The sequence below is a fragment of the Esox lucius genome, chromosome 19, assembly GCF_011004845.1.
Source record: "Esox lucius isolate fEsoLuc1 chromosome 19, fEsoLuc1.pri, whole genome shotgun sequence".
NCBI classification, from domain to species: domain Eukaryota; kingdom Metazoa; phylum Chordata; class Actinopteri; order Esociformes; family Esocidae; genus Esox; species Esox lucius.
Window position 1 is genome coordinate 13286581 of NC_047587.1, and position 15604 is coordinate 13302184.

The window sequence follows — 15604 nt, forward strand, 5'->3', positions numbered from 1 at the left end:
AAGGTGAGGACCAGATATTTTGTACTTTTAAATAATAACTATTTTACCTAACCTTAATCCTAAACATTAACCTAATCATAACCCTAACCTTTATTCCTAACCTTCACATAACTTAAACTCCAAAATCTAACCCTTATTACCAAAATCTAACCCTAACACTAATTCTAATCCAAATTCTAAACTTAACTCCAAATCAGATAAAGCTTCTTGTTAAAGTCAAGACAAGCCAGACTTCACAAGATTTTCTTTGTTTTACCATGTGCCTTTGGTCCTCAATCACGGAAACCGGAATACATATATCCTACCCTGGTACATATCCCCTTCCTTCTTCAATTAATAAATAAATTAATTAGTTACTTAACTGTTTCTTTAGTAAATACAGATAACCTTTCTACCTTGGGAAACTATAATTGCATGTATTTTGTAGGCATTAGTCGAACATCATTTAAGTAAACAAAACATCATAATTTCACCAAATTGAATATTGGGCAATGATCCTCAATACAATGTAAAAGCAATGATTGAGCAACACAGACTATTTGTTGAGCAAAAATCTGTGTTGACCAAAAATTATATTTGCTTTTGCTAATGCTGCTACAATAATTCTTTAGCCAATGGTTACAAGCCACGATTTTCATGTATCAAGTTGTACATGGAATACGTCCATTGGGAGAAACAGTCCTCTAGATTGTGAACTGTCCTTCCGCTATTGGTGGAGGTTTTTGCGTGGTGTCCTGTGATTGGTCCGTTTCTGGGAGATATTAAAGGGGGCGCTTTTGGTGGGAGCACGAGCTTGTCATTCTTTCTTGTCAAGGCTTCGGTGTGCGCTTTAATAGCCTGGCTTTTGTCTGAAGACGAGACTGCTTCATTCACTAATTTCCTTAAAAATGAAGCGAATTTGCTTCATTGGGCTGCTCTGTGCACTTTTGGCATTCGGTGAGTAGCTATCTGATGATGTGTTGTATTATTTACTGCGTTGCTAATGAAGATAACGTCCATCTATCTATCCATAAAATAACGCGTTAGCACTTGCACTTGATTTTCTTAAAATGTTACTAATTAGTAGCCAAGTAAGAATGTTGTAAAAGCTTGCAATTTACCATGATATAAAACTATGGACGTCGCTGGTAATTATTAGTGATAATTACTGAGGTTTTATTAGCTGCCATTGATTATAATTCAGTGGGTACTGGCTTTACGTTTCTGGAAGTTTCTTAACTAGGAAGCTAGATAGTGATAGCCTAAGTACACATCCTCCTTCCGTCCTACACGTTAGCCAGCTAGCAACACACCATAACCCTAGCCAGGTGTTACAGGTTACCTTCTGTGATTATTTCTTAGCTGATAACTATGCTTTCGTCGTTCTATATAACCAGCCAGATCCGTTTACCTTAGTCAGAATACGTGAATTGCAGCAGAGTAATATAGGAGGTTATCTTGTTGGTTACCTAGCAACTAAAACATCGCGATTACTCACTGTAGGCCTTGTCGAAATCTGATGTACTGTATCAGGTGGAAAATGCTACATGGCAGCATCCCTTTTTGATTTGCATGTGACTCCAGTCTTGCCATGGTCGCTAGTATCTTCAGTGTGTAATCTTGGGTGCCTTTGAAAGCTGCCTCTACACCGGCTCTCCTAACGTCCAGAGTTCTTGCTTTACAGCATCTGTGAGAGCAGAAGATGAACTTGACATTGACGGGACTGTGGAAGACGATCTAGGAAAGAGCAGAGACGGCTCCAAGACAGATGATGAGGTCGTGCAGAGGTAGGTCAAAGAGGAGGGGTGCTTAGATTAAGCTAAATTCACATCCCGCTAACCGGTTCTGCACCTGGCAGATGTTTTCCAGTGGTTTAATGTTGCTGACTTGGGATCTAACCTGAGAAATGTCAGGTCTGTGTGGGAAAGTTAAACATGACGCAAGTCCTGATCAGTGGTTGTTGACTAGTGGTGTGTCCATCCCGTTTCTGTCCGTCTCCAGGGAGGAGGAGTCCATCCAACTGGATGGGTTAAACGCGGCTCAGATCAAAGAGATCAGAGAGAAGTCGGAGAAACACGTCTTCCAGGCTGAGGTGAACCGCATGATGAAGCTCATCATTAATTCTCTCTACAAGAACAAGGAGGTAAGTGGTTGGCAAGATCTTTTTGGGAGGACTGTGATTTAAGCGGATCTACCTGTAACCTACCAAGAGGTCAGAGGTTTAAGTCAGCATAACAGTCCTGTCCTGTTTGTCGTAGATCTTTTTGAGGGAGTTGATCTCCAATGCCTCTGATGCTCTGGACAAGATCAGACTTATGTCTCTGACCCACGAAGATGCGCTGGCTGCCAACGAAGAGCTCACCATCAAGATCAAGGTTTGTTTCATAGCCAAGTCCTGACAGGATCAGACTCAAAAGAAATTGACTAAAGCCTAAATTAATTTGTTCCTCTTCGGAAGCCATGATTGTTGTGACTTACTGTTGGTATTCTCCTTTCCAGTCTGACAAGGAGAAGAACATGCTCCACATCACTGACACTGGTATTGGCATGACCAAAGAAGACCTGGTCAAGAACCTGGGCACAATTGCCAAGTCGGGCACCAGTGAGTTCCTCAATAAGATGACCGAGATCGAAAGCGAGGGTCAGTCCACCTCCGAGCTGATTGGCCAGTTTGGCGTGGGCTTCTACTCCGCCTTCCTGGTGGCCGACAAGGTGATTGTGTCGTCGAAGCACAACAATGGCACGCAGCACATCTGGGAGTCTGACTCCAATGAGTTCAGCGTGATTGAGGACCCCCGGGGGGACACCCTGGGCCGTGGTACCACCATCACGTAAGGACCAACCTCTCCTCCGCCGCCGACATGGATGACTTCAGCAGTTTGGCTGTGGCATCCAAATGTTGGCCGTGACAGCGCATTGTTAAATCAATACATCGGTCACATGGTGTCAACCTCAATATTTTTGGTTTCCAGGTTGGTTATGAAGGAGGAGGCTTCAGATTATCTGGAGCTGGAGACCATCAAGAACCTGGTGAAGAAGTACTCTCAGTTCATCAACTTCCCCATCTATGTCTGGGCCAGCAAGGTATGGTGGAATTTGTAGTGGAACTACAAAAAGTGCTGTCTCAAATTGCTTAACTGTTTCCTCCCTTTCATCTGCACTGATTGGAAAAAATTTATAAGGTAAAAATGATCAGTGGTAGGCTGTCTTTATCCAGACGGCCCAATTCTGTCGTTCCCTTTTTCCCTCCACTTATTTGTCTCTTGAGAGTTGCAGCCGGTCTTTAATTTCTGTGTTCAATGAAACATATCTGCTGTTCTGAACGACCAGTTAAAGCGGGGATGGGATGTGGTTTGGGGAGCACCATCCGCATGCCCATGGCCTTTAAATAAAAAAAAATATTGTATTCAAGTTTGCTGATTGTGAACACTTTAATATACCAATCATATATTTCTAAGTAACACACAACTGGAATGCCATGTACCTCCAGGTCCACTCCCAAGTCGTTCAGTCCAAATATTTGAATGTGTCAAAGGTGAACTGAATGCACTCTTCTTTCGGAGTTGAACTGCAATTGGTTAAAAAGATTAGATTTTGTCTGACTTTGTAAACACCATCGCTGACTGGCATTCGCTTGGCCTGTCTGTTCTTTCTGATACTACAGCTAACACATTTGGCTCTGTCCTTGTTCCAATTGCTTTTCTATTTAGATAAAAGATTCAGCAACAGAATGAGCGGAATGAATGCAACCTTGGTCACTTATTTCAAATCAGTGTGGGTGAAGGGGAGCCGCTTTGTAAATGTGAAGTGTGGATGTCTGTTAAATAATTCACGGCAACCTTAAGTTGTAGCAATGCCCCATTACCATGTTCCCTCCTTGTCCTGCTCAGACGGAGACTGTTGAGGAGCCAATCGATGAGGAAACCGAGGCAGAGGAGAAGGATGCAACTGAGGATGAGGTGGAGGTGGAGGAAGAGGAGGAAGACAAGGACAAGCCGAAGACCAAGAAGGTGAGCAAACCGCTGTCAGTCCTCGCCTCTATAGCGCTGAATTAGTGGTTGCATTTCTCCTTGCATGTTCCTCCGGTTTATTGCCACCGAAAAGGCAGAAAGCTGTATGAACCACACATTCTAGATTTAATACGTTTAAGCTTTGTTTTCCCCAAACATTCTTTACAGTACCAGTTCAATGAATTCATCTGTTTTTGCGCTCACGCAAGCCATCTGTTTGAGAAGTTAATGGGTTTTATATGGCTTTGAAAAACCAAAATCTACTATCTTGGATCCAGGTTGAGAAGACCGTGTGGGACTGGGAGCTGATGAACGACATCAAGCCCATCTGGACGAGACCAGCCAAAGAAGTAGAGGAGGATGAATACAAGGCCTTCTACAAGACCTTCTCCAAGGTGAGCCGGCTGTACCTGTATCTGTATTGACTCAAGCAAACCACCGCTGATCCCTTTAACTAAGTGGCCTTTTCACCAATCTGATCAGCGCTGACGTTCAGATGTGGAGAAAGTCCATAGTTTGCTCACTAGACAAATTAGTGCACAAAAGTCAGAATTTGCCTCCCCTCTGTAAACCTGGCCCAGTGGTCTTCCCTCTGGGTTTTTTCCCTGTCTTTAACATATCTCTATTTGGTCTTTGTCTAAGCTGTGTTTCTGTATTATCCTTGGTGTCCACTGTTTGATGTTCTAACTAGATGTTGTTGCTCTGTTTTCCAGGACACAGACGAACCCCTCTCATACATCCACTTCACTGCTGAGGGTGAAGTCACCTTCAAGTCCATCCTGTTTGTACCCGCGGCTGCCCCGAGGGGGATGTTTGATGAGTACGGCACCAAGAAGAATGACTACATCAAGCTGTTTGTCCGTCGGGTGTTTATCACCGATGACTTCAATGACATGATGCCCAAATACCTCAACTTTGTCAAGGGAGTGGTGAGCGACCCTTACCTTATCTAACCCAAAACCAAGACACACATGCATTGTTGATGTGTGAGAGAAACATTTGGGCGGGGGGACGGGGGTAAAGAAGGCCCGAGTGATATTGCTGTATGGTTTTAAGTTTGTCATCTACAGGTTAAATGGGGTTGTGAGATTCAGTCAGGAGTGTGATTACCAGTCCTTTGTGGTTAATGGAATTAATCAGATTGTGATTATTTTTTTTTTAGGTGGATTCTGATGACCTGCCCCTGAATGTGTCCAGGGAAACCCTGCAGCAACACAAACTGCTCAAGGTGGGCCCATTCATATTAACTAGGACCACTTTATGTGGAGACCCGTCTGTTCTCTGGTGCCTCCCCAACAAGACAATTATAATGTCAAATAGACCTCTTAATGGATTAAGTGATAATTGTGCTTTGTAACTGACACTTGTCCGTCCACCGTCCACCCCAGGTAATCCGCAAGAAGCTGGTACGCAAGACCCTGGACATGATCAAGAAGATCGCTGAGGAGCAGTACAACGAGAAGTTCTGGAAGGAGTTTGGCACCAACATCAAGCTGGGAGTGATTGAGGACCACTCCAACAGGACCCGTCTGGCCAAACTGCTGCGTTTCCAGACCTCCAACAGCGACACCGTGCTGGCCAGCTTGGAACAGTATGTGGAGCGCATGAAGGAGAAGCAGGACAAGATCTACTTCATGGCTGGCACGAGCCGGAAGGAGGTGGGTGGTGTTAGTGGGCACTGTAGCTGGAGGACGAGGCTATTGAATGTCGGTTCTAAAGGCCGAAACGCATTGGGTTATTCTCTTCTAGTTAAACTGATTCACACCAGGTAGAGGGAAACGGAAGCGTTTTGAATTCAGTAGGTAGATGTAGTGTTCTGTCATATTTGCCTAGGTGATGGGAGTCATTGAGCCTAATAAAGCATTTCTCAAACTCTGTCTGGGGGCCCAAAGGGGTCCACATTTCACCACAGCACGCGCTACTGATTCACATGAACCCGCTTCCACCTGCTGCGTCTTTTCTGACTACCCTTATGAGTTTCTGACCCTCCTGTCGTTGGTCTCAGGCCGAGTCTTCCCCCTTCGTGGAGAGCCTGTTGAAGAAGGGTTACGAGGTCATCTACTTGACGGAGCCAGTGGACGAGTACTGTGTCCAGGCCCTGCCCGAGTTCGACGGCAAGCGCTTCCAGAACGTGGCCAAGGAGGGTGTCAAGTTTGACGAGAGTGACAAGGCCAAGGAGTCCCGGGAGGCGCTGGAGAAGGAGTATGAACCTCTTACCACCTGGATGAAGGACAACGCCCTCAAGGACAAGGTAACAGCCACCGGAGGACTTTCTCCTTCCTTTTTGAATATTCAATTTCTACTTTTGCCTTAAATCTTTTGCGATCAGGCATTCTGATTGGAGTGTGTAGCTTGTGTCCATTTTAATGTGATGCATTCAACCCTTGAAGAGCCTTGCTTCCTAAGCCTGTAGATTCTACTCCCCTGGTCAAAAGCCTGGTTAATATGGGTCATGTTGTCCCTGTTTAGAACATGGGCAGGCTCAAAACACACCCGGAATCCTCTTTAGGTGTCTGGAAGCATGTGACACAAGCCCCTGTCTAGTTAGAATTAAAGCAAAAGGTTTCCATTGGCGAGGGAAATAACGTAGTTCTCCAGTTAACATTCCCGTTTGTTTCTCAGATTGAGAAGGCCGTGCTGTCCCAGAGGCTGACCAAGTCTCCATGTGCCCTGGTGGCCAGTCAGTACGGCTGGTCTGGGAACATGGAGCGCATCATGAAGGCCCAGGCCTACCAGACAGGAAAAGACATCTCTACAAAGTGAGTGACTGGGACTGTAGTTCACGGTTTTCAGGAGAACTCTACTCCCCACCCCACCTCTTGCTTATGTATTCTTGTCTTTCAGTTATTATGCAAGCCAGAAGAAAACATTAGAAATCAACCCAAAGCACCCTCTCATCAAGGAGATGCTGAAACGTGTTCATGTAAGTATTCACATAAACCTATACACACTGTGGGAAGCTAGGCATACCGTCTCAATCGGAACTGTGGGCAAATGTTGGATGAGGCTTAACCAAGGACCCCCTCCCCCGCAGACCGACGCCGAGGACAAGACTGCCTCAGACCTGGCCATGGTTCTGTTTGAGACGGCCACGCTGCGTTCGGGCTACCAGCTCCAGGACACCAAGGCTTACGGAGACCGGATAGAGAGAATGCTGAGGCTCAGCATGAACGTGGACCTCAACGAACAGGTTGAGGAGGAGCCAGAGGAGGAGGAGCCGGAGGAGGTGGCAGAGGAGGCCGAGGAGGTGGAAGAAGAGGAAATCCCAGATGAGGAAGATGATGTGGTGAGTTGGCGCATGCTATAGTTCCTGGCTGGTTTTGTCAGGTGACACTAATGGTTTTCGATGGCTATTGATTTACAGCTGACCGCTCCCTCTCTTTCTGACAGGTAACAGACAAAGATGAATTATAAAGCACTGTAAATGAGTGGGGATGAATTGATGGGCTTATCCTGGAGCTGGGCCACCAGACCACCACCCACGGCCAATCAAGTCCTAACCTGGTAATCCAGATTGAATTCTGCTTCAGTTCACATTTTTTCACTTCTATTGTCTTGGAGTTGCTAAGTCAAACGAAGGTGAAAAGTAATGTGATTTCGTCTGAATATCCAGGCTAGCCAAGACTATCACACGCTGGCCAAGATCCACATTGGCCAGTCAAGACTAGCCTGGGTTCAGATCTGATTTTGCCATCTAGCTCAACCAGATCTGAGCCAGGCTACCCAGGCCATCGGTTGCACTTCACTCACTCTGGGGAGGGACTGGATGGGATGGGGTTTTTTTAAGGCTTGTGTTTTTGTTTCTGTTTTTGTTTTTTTACATTCCTCCTGATTGTAAATTTGTTAATATTTAACTGAGCTGTCTTTGGAAAAGAAAAGATGTGATCGATATTGCCACTTGATCCCATCAAATAAATATTTCCTGGAAAAGGGAACTACTCTTGTCTGTGGTTTTCTATAACATTGATGTAGAAACGGACTACAATTGTGTGATGTAAACTGAATTCCAACAGTGTTTTTTGATAAACACAAATTAAACTTTGAAACCAGTTATGCTGTTTAAAATTAGCTGAAATGCAATTTCATAATGAGAAAATTAACTACACCACTGTATTCTAGCTGTTGTCCCCTTTGGCTGAAATTTCTTCATATACCATTTCCTGAAACTGTCTACCAGTCTCACATTAACTTGGAATTTTTGCCCTCTCACAGTACTGCTACAATTGTCATGTTTGATGGGAATTAGGGTTGTCTTCAATACCTGGCCTGTCTCAAGTCTAGCTACAGCGTTGTGACAGGATTGGCTTCTGGGCTTTTAGTTTGCCATCCCATAATCTTTTACCATAATTTCTTGAGCCACTGTTGTAGCTTTGGGTTGTCATGTTGCTTCAGCTTTTTGACAGATGCCCTCATTCTCTAAGAATTCTCTGGTACCATATGGAATTTATAGTTGTAAATGGTGCGATTTGAGTGTACTGGGATCTAGTGGTCTGCAATCTGCAGCTGTATTTCTATTGGTGCAGTTGCTTCTGCTTATTTCAAATTAAATATGCACAAAAATCAGCAACTGGTTTAGACCTTGGATACCTGGTGGCTGTTGAATACTTCTAGTTATAAGTTTAATAATGTGACATCCAAGCAACTTTTAGTTGCCTCCTGGTGTAAATAGATTTGTTTTCAGACATTCTTATGCTTTATGAAGGGAATTCAGGGTTTTGTTGTAACTGAATCTGGATAAGTTATATCCAGATTCATAAAACACACACACGATTAGTTTACATTGGGCTTTGTCCTATACAGACGACGCCAATGAGAATAACTGAGTAGTCCGCTAAAACCAATCTGTTATAGCTATCACCAAAAATACCCTTTGATTTGGATGGAGCTACGGAAGTACACGTTAAAGGTTTTGGAGGGGTGTTGGTCCGCAAAATACTGTCAGACACGTTCAGGGGGATGTACATAGAAAAGGTTCAAGAGAACCCTGCTTTATTGCACAAATAGGTCCGACATACAGTATTGCACGTTGCTGGCCGACCTGTGAAGAATGGAATGCGCTTTCCAGGTTCTTGTAGGGATCCTTTTAATTCCATAGATGGCTCCAAAGCGTAGCGCTATTCCCTCAGAGTAAGGCACTGCAAGGTTATCGTTTTACTCTGGGAGATCATTTGACGCACAGCTTCATGGAAGATAATAAAAGAACACGATATTAGGATGTACAACCTGCACGATAGTGGCCCAGAAAAAACATAAAAATCGTTTTCAACGTAAAATGCCCGGGCGGATCACTAAGAAACGGTGAAACATATATAAACGTAATGTTGCAATGCAAACAACGGCCATTAGGTGGCCTCCTAGTGTTCCTGTAGAAGGCCCCCTCTAAACCATACAACCCATTGCCTTGTGGACATCTGAGAGGTACAACCAGTATGGTAAACTCAATCTTGCCCTCTTATTCTGGGTGTACATTTTACTATATACTATCGATGGATCAGTCCATCCCATATTTTGGTCGTGTTATGCTGTAGTGTAGGGGTATTGTTTAGAACCAAGGGGGTAGTTGAGCCACCCATGTTGTCGCCTGTCATTTAACAAGAGGTCATCATTTCATGGAGTTTGTGAAGGAAGGCACTGGATGGGAAAATTGTTCACCAAATCCAAAAACTGATTAAAAAAACCCGGACATTGACACATAGTGTATTATGTTATGGTTTTCCTCGTTCTTAAAATGTTTTGTGATGGTTTGTACATCGGTTAAGGTCTCCAAGCTGCAATATGCCCCTCAAAACTAAAATGTATTTGCACCATTGTACTGTAGCTGTGTGGGCTAAAATAGTCTACATATTTGCCAAGTGTAAAACAAAGATTTGCAATGGTTCGTCCATACGAACTATTAAATGTTCTAGCATATTTTATTGTTACAGAGCAGACAACAGTATGAAAAGTGTATTCAACAGTCAGCCTCCTATTTGTTCAAAGATTTGTCCTACCTTTTTGCTCACTGGCAGCTTTAAATAATCTGTCTCTTTATCGCCCATGTTTGCCTTTACTCAGAAATTCGTTTGTAAAGTACTGTACCTCCCATAAGGAAAATAAATGTATTTTAAATATATTTTTGAATACATTTGGAAAATGTATTTCTGACTACATTTGGTAAATATATGTCAAAATGTTTGAAATTGGCCGCTTAAATATATTTGTAAAATATTTATTTAATGCATTTTTTAAATATATGGGACAACCGACAAGGTGGCGTTTCCAACCGGTGACCTTAAGTTCCACAGTCAGGCACACAAACCACCTCTTCAAACAGGAATAGGTTGATAGGAGAGGCAAGTAGTCATATTACCAAGTTTACCTAAGTACATTAGACTATCTTTGTGACTAAGATTAAATGTATTTTGGTAATGTACACATCTATAAAATGTGTTTCAACAACTTAATGTGATATAATCAATACGTCGGTAATTACATTTCATCTTTTTTACTTTCACAGGACCTGAAAAATCCATTTTGACGGTGAAATACATTTGGACAAAACTGAAATGTATTTATACATTTTCAAATACATTTCGTAATAAAAGCTGAAATGTATTTTGAATAAATATACATGTATGTATACATTTTTAAATACATTTCAGAATAAAAGGTGAAATATATTTTGATCAGTGGGGATTTCTTTAAGACTGCAAGGGAAGCTCGGCTTCCCCTATAATGTAAAAAAAAATAAGGGTCAAATATGTACTATTGTGTAAACATTTTATTGACAAAAAATACGTTAAAACACGTTCATCTCTAAAACTAGTTAGTTCAGAATCAGCTACAGGTCGGCTGACTCGATTTTCTTCTCATACAATCCCGCAGCGTCACAGTGCATTTCCCTGTTGAAGCCGAGCGTCCATTGACTTCAATGGGGCTGCTTAGAACAGTTTTTTTCAGTGCTCCCAAAGTAGACGGTGATTGGATAAATGCTGCGATTATGTCCCGCCCACGGACGCTCAGCGTCTCTGGGGGTGAATGAGGAGTGGGCAGGCCCGGACTCCGGGCTTCCGCGTGATGATTGGAGGATCTGACGATCTGTCAAACTGCATCTCCTTTTGACTGACAGCGGTCTGTACTATAAGAAATCACTGAAGCTATTTCGCGCTCAATCCAATCGCGGATTTCTCAAGTGTAGTCGACTGTTGCAATATTTCTTGATATTTGTTTGGCAAAATTGCTAGCCGATTTTCATCATACATTTCACACAATTATAGGCTACACCACAATCCTTGTTTCAGTTTTACAAAGTTTAATATATATTTTTTAAATAGTTCATTCATTCATATACAGTAGTAGGCTAGGCTAGAGTCGTACGCGGGTGAAACTGCGCACGATGGCAGACAGTGCTAATATTGTCGACCTGATTTTAGCGAAGCCATTAATAAACAGAGTAAAATTATATTTATATATATATTGTTCTGTTACAAAATTAAATGTTATTGTCTAAAGACCCCGAGTGTCACTACAAATGAAGACCATCAGAGGGTTATAATGTAGGCCGAAAATGAGCTTCCCCTCTTTGAAAGACCAGCAGCCGCCACTGATTTTGATACCTGTAATGTATTTTGAATTAAGTTAAATGTATTCAACTTATATTCAGCATACATTTTGCATTGCAAAAATATATTTATTTTCCATATGGGCTGAGGCAAGAGGCCACAATCATTTTAAATCCAAAGTGCTGGAATTAGGATTGCCACCCGTCCCGAATAATACGGGATCATCCCGTATTTTTGTCCAGTATTTTTGTGCACACCCTACTGTAATACATGCACTACGTTTTCACAAGCTTGGATTGACATGAGAAATAATAAAACCTAAAGAGTTTGAAGAGACATAGCGGAGAAGTATTAAATCAGAATGATACACAGTTCAAGGCAATTCTGGTTATATCCCACTTGGTGAAAAGTCAAGTCAAGTAAGAATCATTATGAACGTTTATGAATGTTGTCATTAAGTGTCATTCGGTTGATTATGTCATTTTTTATGCAAGGTTGACATTGTTTGGGATGTCTTTGTTATGACAACTAGACATTAACTGAGTGAACACAACCTGTCAATGTCTTTGTTATGACAACTTGACATTAACCACGACAACATTAGATTAGATTCAACTTAATTGTAATTGAACGAGTAGGGTAGCATATCCCTGCAACTGAAATGCAGGGATAGCAGCAATGAGTTTCCCGAGGTAGACATATATACCTGTAAAAACTGAAAACTTTGCAAGGCAGTGTCAGAGTCCTGTAGAACAAAGGATGAATATGGTTAGTGATGGGTCACGGAATTCAGAAGGTTTACTGCAAATGGAAAGAAAGTGTTCCTAAGTCTGCTGGTGTGGGAACAAAGAGACCTGTAGTACATTTTGGGGTATTTGTGTGAAGGGTCCCTGATGATGCCACACACCCTGTGCAGACACCCCTTGTGCTAGAGGTCTACAGTGGCCAGGAGCTGGGTACCAGTGGCAACCGCCAAACCATTCTGTGGCGCAGTTAGTCAGAAACATTACCTGTCATAAACATGTCATAGCAGGCCTGATTATCAAACTTGAAGAAATTATTTAGCTTTATGTGTTAGCATTAAATACCACTGTCATATGTGGTTGGTTTTGACATTGGTTGTCATGAGACCATTATAATTGTGTCATGAATATCTTTCTTGAACTCAAGTAAAGTGGCACAAATTGGACTTGTCATAAACATGTTATGAAGTGTTATAACACTGTCAAAGACTTTCATAACAGTGTCATGAATATTCTTCTTGACCTCAAGTACAGTGGTACAATTTGGCCTTGTCATAAAGTTGTCATGACGTGTTGTAACACTGTCAAATGCATTCCTAACAGTGTCATTAATATTTTTTCTTGACCTCAAGTACAGTGGTACAAATTGGACTTGTCATGAAGATGTAATGAAGTCTGTCAAATGCTTTTAAATACCTTAACAAAAGCAATATATTTCCTTTATTATTTTTGCACAACAAATGTTTCCTAAAAAAACAAAACTACTTTCTACATTCCTACTTTGGTAACACTTTCCAATAAGGATACATGAACAACCATTAACAAATACAGTAGTTACCTTGAACGAACATTGATGAACAATGATCAACAAGACATGAACAAATGGTTAACAATGATAATCCTTACTTTATTAATGGTATACCAATGCATTAACAAACAGAGTGTAGTGTCATTTGTTCATGTTGACAAAAAACTTTGATGTTAACTTGACTTGTTTTTTTATAATGGTGTATGGCTAACCAGTGGTGCCACTATCATTTTGAGGTGAATCTTCAGTGACTCAGGAGTGCGAAAACCTTTATGATTCCAGATTTCCAATTTGTATTTCTCCCATGCATGCTCAATATACTGTGTATGAGCACCAATCTCAGGAAAGTTCCTTTTATGGCAGACAGAATACTGGCTAAATAGTTTCTTCAAGTTTGATAATTAGGCCCATGTTTACGACAGGTTATGTTGTCTCAGTTAATGTCAAGTTGTCATAACAAAGACATTCCAAACAATGTCAACCTTGCATAAGAAATGACATAATCAAATGACACCTAATGACAACATTCATAAATGTTCAAAATGATTCCTTCATGTGTCATGTCATGGTTATGACAGTATCATGACAGTGTCATGTTACTCTTATGCACACCCCATCAAATAAAGTGTTACCCATTTATTTATGTAGCACAATTAAAAACAACAGGGGACCCAAAGTGCTTGACAGTCGATGTTAGTCGACCTGTCATGAGTCGACTAACATCTGTCTCATGACAGGTAGGCTATATGTGCAGGCGCTGGAACAAACGTGTTGGACGGGCTTTTGATTTCCATGGGCGGGCACATACAGAATTGTAACTTCAGCACGAGGGATGGAAAGCAAATAATCTTTGCGTGCATGGCTTGCTGAAGCTATATACTATGAAAATACACATCTGTCAATCAAATTTGAAAACTAGTAACTACATGTACAGTACAGTAGTTACACTTTCTTTGTAGCTTAGTGCTAAAGCACATCTTCAATCACATTTGCAGATGAAGGCAAGAGAGCTAGCCTATATTCCCAACAGTTATTAGTGAAATACAGTATTAGGAAGCATCTTACCCATACTATTTTTCGGGGGCAAAACATTCTCGCTGGGGGACAATGCCCCTGTGCCTCCCGGGTCTGTATACATGATTAAAGGAATAAAACATAAAAGGCAACAATACATAATATAATACCATAGTACAGTACATATAATACATAGAGGACAGGACTAAAATTGAAAACACCTAAGACAACTAAAATGATACACGTAATATACGTAATATAACACAATAATATATAGAGGGCAGGACTAAAATGGATACAAAAATCCAGATCAAAGTAATACAATAAGATGTTAAGAGAAATTAAATAAAACCAAAACTGATTAAAACAGAGTAAGAAGATGTTTATAATTAGTAAAGAGTGGACTTGACAAAAACCAAAGGGAAAACCTCAGACTGAACTAAAGGCAAGAGAAAAAAGATTTAAAGTTGTCAATGGTGGAACAAGACTTAATTTGGGACGGGAGACTATTCCAGAGCATGGGAACAGCAACAGAAAAAGCTTGGCTACATCATCCTTCCTGGAGGGAGGGTTCTTGCTTCTTCGAAATATACCAAATTGTTTATTTTGAAAGACCAAACATCTTGCCCATGTCTATGAACTGATGATTTTATCCTTAATATAATTGATGCAACTGTTCTTTACTCTTATTGACTCTATTTCCAATACATTCTTGTTGAGAGTAGCAGAACACTTGGAAATTGATACATAAAAAATACAAATTGGTACATAAAAATTCACCAGAATGCAGGAAATGACGTTTCTGACACTCAAAATCTCATCATGGGGGACCACCAGACCCACCGACTTTTGTGTCCCCCAGGCTTGGAGCTGCTTCAAGGTGCCCCTTATTGAAGGTAGCAACCCTAGCTGGAATACAAAGCCAAAAGAACAAAAAACATGTCAAATACTTGGAGTTCACTGTACAACACAATAAAACACGTAAAAAAACTGAAACTTTCTCTTGATGTGTTTGTGTTTATTTAAATCTGTTGCTTGGCATCCTTCCTGGTGAATCCCTTTGGTTCTACCAGTAGACCAGGTTGCTTGGTTATGTGTCACCTCCTCACAGATTGTCTTGTCACTGATGAGAATTTATTAACCACAGTGATCTGATTCTGCAGTGGAACTATTCAATTTCTCATTAAAATATTTTCCACATTATATAATGTTCTACAAACCTGTCTACTATTGTTTTTAGCCAACCTGGGTTGGGAAAATAGATTATTTTAAAAGGTTGGGTGGTCAAGCAGTCAATACTAGTCGCCTAACCGTAACATCCTAAGACCTGTGCTTTGATAATGTATGCATTTTAAATATTGCTTAGCTATTTGGGATTGGTTGACCTGATAAGTATACTATCTAAGCATGGCGCAGACAACTGTCCTCTAATAAGTACAATAGGTTTAAGTTAAGCAGAATGAAGTACATGGTGCAGGAAGCCTAAAATATGTCCTCACAAGTGGACAC

The 15604-nt window shown here is 41.4% G+C and overlaps 1 protein-coding gene across 1 annotated transcript; it reads left to right on the forward strand.

The window, feature by feature from the left end:
* The first annotated feature begins 781 nt into the window (after window positions 1–781).
* Window positions 782–7924, forward strand: LOC105029721 (endoplasmin). Its single transcript, XM_010903225.3, has 16 exons — window positions 782–936; window positions 1664–1766; window positions 1981–2122; window positions 2238–2354; window positions 2479–2810; window positions 2952–3063; window positions 3870–3989; window positions 4268–4384; window positions 4703–4918; window positions 5152–5217; window positions 5378–5647; window positions 5995–6240; window positions 6612–6748; window positions 6834–6912; window positions 7024–7275; window positions 7380–7924. Exons 1-16 carry the CDS (start codon window positions 888–890, stop codon window positions 7401–7403), a joined length of 2382 nt encoding a protein of 793 aa, XP_010901527.1. The 5' UTR covers window positions 782–887; the 3' UTR covers window positions 7404–7924.
* The last annotated feature ends 7680 nt before the right edge of the window (window positions 7925–15604 follow it).